Source organism: Nicotiana tomentosiformis, chromosome 2, assembly GCF_000390325.3.
Source record: "Nicotiana tomentosiformis chromosome 2, ASM39032v3, whole genome shotgun sequence".
In the NCBI taxonomy this organism is placed as follows: domain Eukaryota; kingdom Viridiplantae; phylum Streptophyta; class Magnoliopsida; order Solanales; family Solanaceae; genus Nicotiana; species Nicotiana tomentosiformis.
The window spans coordinates 178,855,797-178,859,881 of NC_090813.1; the positions used below are offsets into that span (position 1 = coordinate 178,855,797).

Sequence of the window (4,085 nt, forward strand, 5' to 3'; positions counted from 1 at the left end):
TTATCACACAAAAAAAAATACATAAGAAGAAAAGGGCAACGAGGAGTAGAAAAACTTCACTATTATTTCAACTTTCAATTCACTGCTATGAACTGCCCCATGGCCAACAGAGCATCCATTACCTCTGTGGATATATAATTTAGATTTTATGGGTTCCAACTTTTAAGATTTTAGCATTGAATGCATAGTTTTTTTTTTTTAAGTTATGAGTTCAGACTTATTATTTGTGCAATTTTAATAATTTTTTATACAAAAATTTATGTTACACATTGAAAGTATCGGGTTCAAATGAACCGGCGGCCAAACACTACATCCGCTCCTGCCATTACAATAAAAAAATTAAATTAACATATCTAAATGGAAAGTTAAAAAAGAGTGACGAGTCCAAGTCTCCGTAAATTAAGTCCGTCCAAGCATATCCAAAAGAACATTTTTAGATCCAACAAACACTACCCCTTTAGCTTTAGGCCCAATCCAATATATACCACTCGATATTTTCAAGCCCAATCATATTACTAACGTGTTTCGCCGGAAGTAAAAACCAATGGCCGGAAAAGGAGAAGGTCCGGCGATCGGAATCGATCTCGGAACCACAAACTGTTACGTCGCCGTTTGGAAAGATGATCATGTGGAGATGATCACCGAAGATTGCGGTGGGAGTGAGCTCGCTCGTATGACGCCGTCCTACGTTTCTTTTGTAGAAGACCGGCGTTGGATTGGTCTCAGTCCTAAGCTTGGCATCGAAAATAACCCTACTAACACTGTTTTCGGTAAACATTTGATTCTCAGAATCTCTTTTTTTCTTTTCATTTACGTTTATTGAAATAGTGTGCGTTCTCATTCGTATACAATTGCTTGGATTTTATAGTTACATTGCATCAGCATGCAGTAGAGTACGTGATTAGTGTCTTTTTTTATTTTTGTTTTGTTTTCTTGTGTTTATTGTAGTGCTATAATTATATAAATTGTACGGAGGGCGGAGCTAGCTCTTCGGTTAAGAATTTGGTCCAATCCAACAGTTTTGCTCCAATCAGTGGGCTGGCGGACCCAGAATTTTGTGCAAGGGGTTCAATCTTAGAAGTACATAACTTTAGTCGTAAAATAGTAGTTGTCAAGTGGGTTCAACTAAAATATTTAAACAAAATTTACATAGCTTTAATCATAATTTATACATATACACAATATTATTTTTTAATGAAGCGGGTTCAGTTGAACCCGCTTGCCACCACGTGCATCCGCCACTGGCTCCAACCCCTGTATTTGTCTTAAGAAATCTATTGACTGAATATAAATTATTAATTTAGAACTCAATAACTTAAAAAGATTAGAATCCTGAACTCATAAGTTTCAAATCTTGGTTCCGCATGAGTATGATATCAGTTTATCTTTTATGCTACAATAATGGAGGATGCAGTGTGAGTATGATATTAGTTTTGATTTAGATCGTTTCTATGAGAGATCAAGTTTTGAATTTGCAACTTACTGTATACTATTTTCCTGTATAATTTTCAAATATTTAGACTTTAAATAAAACAAAAAGTAAATTAATCTAGGTCGATTTAACTTCCAAATATTGTCAAAATGATTCTCGATAAGCTAAAAGTGCCAAACAAATTTGATAGAGAGATTAGTTTGTTGATGATATATATGAAATCGATCAACTTCGTCTTATATGGTTTCACAGATAGATTTGTTTTTGAATTGCAACTTACAGTACCTTTTTTTTATAGTTGTCGATAATCTAAATTTTAATTTTAAGAGAATGAATTAGTAATTAGCTCCTATAGTTAGTCAAATTCTTTCCTATAAAACAATAAGTTGCAAAAGAAATGATTAGCTTATTCACTAATTGTACCTTAGCACATTGGCAGATGCAAAGCGCCTTATTGGAAGGAGGGCTAGTGATCCCTCTGTACAAAGTGACATGAAAATATGGCCATTTAAAGTAATTGCTGGACCTGGTGACAAGCCAACGATTTGTGTAGACTATAAGGAAGAAGTAAAGCAGTTTACTGCTGAACAAATCTCAGCTATGTTGCTTATAGAGTTGAAGAGAGTTGCTGAGAAATTCGTTGGATCAACTGTCAAAAATGCCGTGGTGTCTGTACCAGCTTGCTTCAATGACTCGCAACGTCAAGCTACCAAAGATGCTTGTGCTATTGCTGGTTTGAATGTTATGCGTGTTATCAATGAGCCAACAGCTGCAGGCATTGCTTATTTTATGGACAAAAAAGATAGTAGTACTAATGTAGGAAAGAAGAATGTGCTTATCTTTGATCTTGGTGGTGGTACTCTTGATGTTTCTGTTCTTACTATTGGAGATAATATAATTGAGGTGAAAGCCACGGCGGGGGACACGCATCTTGGAGGAAAAGATTTCGACAATAAATTGGTTAATCACGTCGTCCTGCAATTCAAGAGAAAGCACAGGAAGGACCTTACGCATAGCCCTAAATCATTAAGCCAAGTATGGACAACTTGTGAGAAGATGACGCGTGCTCTTTCCGACAATGACGAGGCAATATTTGACGTCTACGACCTATACGATGGAATTCCCTTCGGCTGCAACGTCTCGCGTGCCAAGTTTGAGGAGTTGAACACGGACCTCTTTAAGAAGTGTATGGAGCCAGTTGAGAAATGTTTGAGGGATGCAAGAATGGACAAGGATAGTGTTGATGAGATTGTACTTGTTGGTGGATCCAGTAGAATTCCCAAAATACAACAGCTATTGCAGGACTACTTTAATGGTAAGGAACTTTACAAGAGTATTAATCCTGAGGAAGCTGTTGCCTATGGTGCTGCTGTACAAGCTGCGATTCTTAGCGGAGAGGTTAGTAATGAGAAGATTCAAGATTTGCTGATTTCGGATGTCACGCCTCTATCAATAGGATTGGAAACAACAGGAGGAGTTATGACTATGTTAATTCCAAGGGACACCACAATTCCTGCTAAGAAAGAGAGGATATTTTCAACATATTCAGATAATCAAACTGGACTGTCAATTCAGGTTTACGAAGGAGAAAGAGCAAGAACAAAAGATAACAACTTGTTGGGCAAATTTGAGCTCTCTGGTATACACCCTATTCCTAGAGGTGTACCTCAGATAACTGTTTCCTTTAATGTCGATGCCAATGGAATATTGAATGTCTCTGCTGAGGACAAGACCACGGGTCAGAACAAAAAGATTACAGTTACGAATGACAAGGGTAGGCTTTCGAAGGAAGAGATTGAAAAGATGGCAAAGGATGAAAAGCAGTACAAGGCAGATGATGACAAATACAGGAAAAGAGCAGAAGCTGAAGAAGCATTGCAGGGATATACCTCCTTCATACACTTGTGGATCTTGGGCGAGGAGAATATTGTCGCGCAGCTTAGCGCAACAGACAAGAAAAAGGTTGAGGATATTCTTGAACAGGCTAATTCATGGATTAATACCAATCCATGTGCAGAAACTCATGAGTTAGAGGACAAGAAGAAGGAAATTGAAGGCTTATGTAATCCCATTTTTGTCAAGATACAGCCAGGGCCGAAAGAACAAGAGGTATGGCCTAAATACGTACATTAATGAGAGGCTTTAAATTTTTTCTTTTTTTAAAAAAACTTTGTATATATTTTTATTTATTAGTTTATTTTTCTAGCTTTTGAGATACAAATTAAAGAATTTTTTATAATTTATTTTTTTAATATTTTTTTCAATAATAATATATATAGAGAGAGAGAGAGCTAATCCATTTCTTCTCTCTTGAGACATTGTTGATCTTAGGTAAGATTTTAAATTTTTGTTTGCCACGAATGCAATTGTTATAGGAACCGTGAATATTATTCTATAAGCAATATAGGCATCTGAAAATGAATAAAGTTTTTTTATCCGATTAAGTATATATGTCAAGTAGAGTATTATTTACTATTTGTGCTATTTCCCTTAGCACTTTTGATTTAAAAATAAGTCTGAACAATCAATATCGAGTGACTACTAGTATGTTTTAAGGAATTTCTTAGATCAAGACAATATTTTTTAAGATTCTTATTGCCTAGTGATCTTAATTTTTAACATGTAATTAGAAAATTAAAAATATTTTCATACG

General features: G+C 35.6%; 1 protein-coding gene across 1 annotated transcript; it reads left to right on the forward strand.

Annotated features, from left to right (window-relative positions):
• The first annotated feature begins 469 nt into the window (after positions 1-469).
• Positions 470-3,876, forward strand: LOC104095897 (heat shock cognate 70 kDa protein 2-like). The gene is made up of 2 exons (XM_009602141.4): positions 470-770; positions 1,872-3,876. The coding sequence occupies exons 1-2, from the start codon at positions 545-547 to the stop codon at positions 3,563-3,565; spliced, it is 1,920 nt and encodes a 639-aa protein (XP_009600436.1). The 5' UTR covers positions 470-544; the 3' UTR covers positions 3,566-3,876.
• Positions 3,877-4,085: the final 209 nt, after the last annotated feature.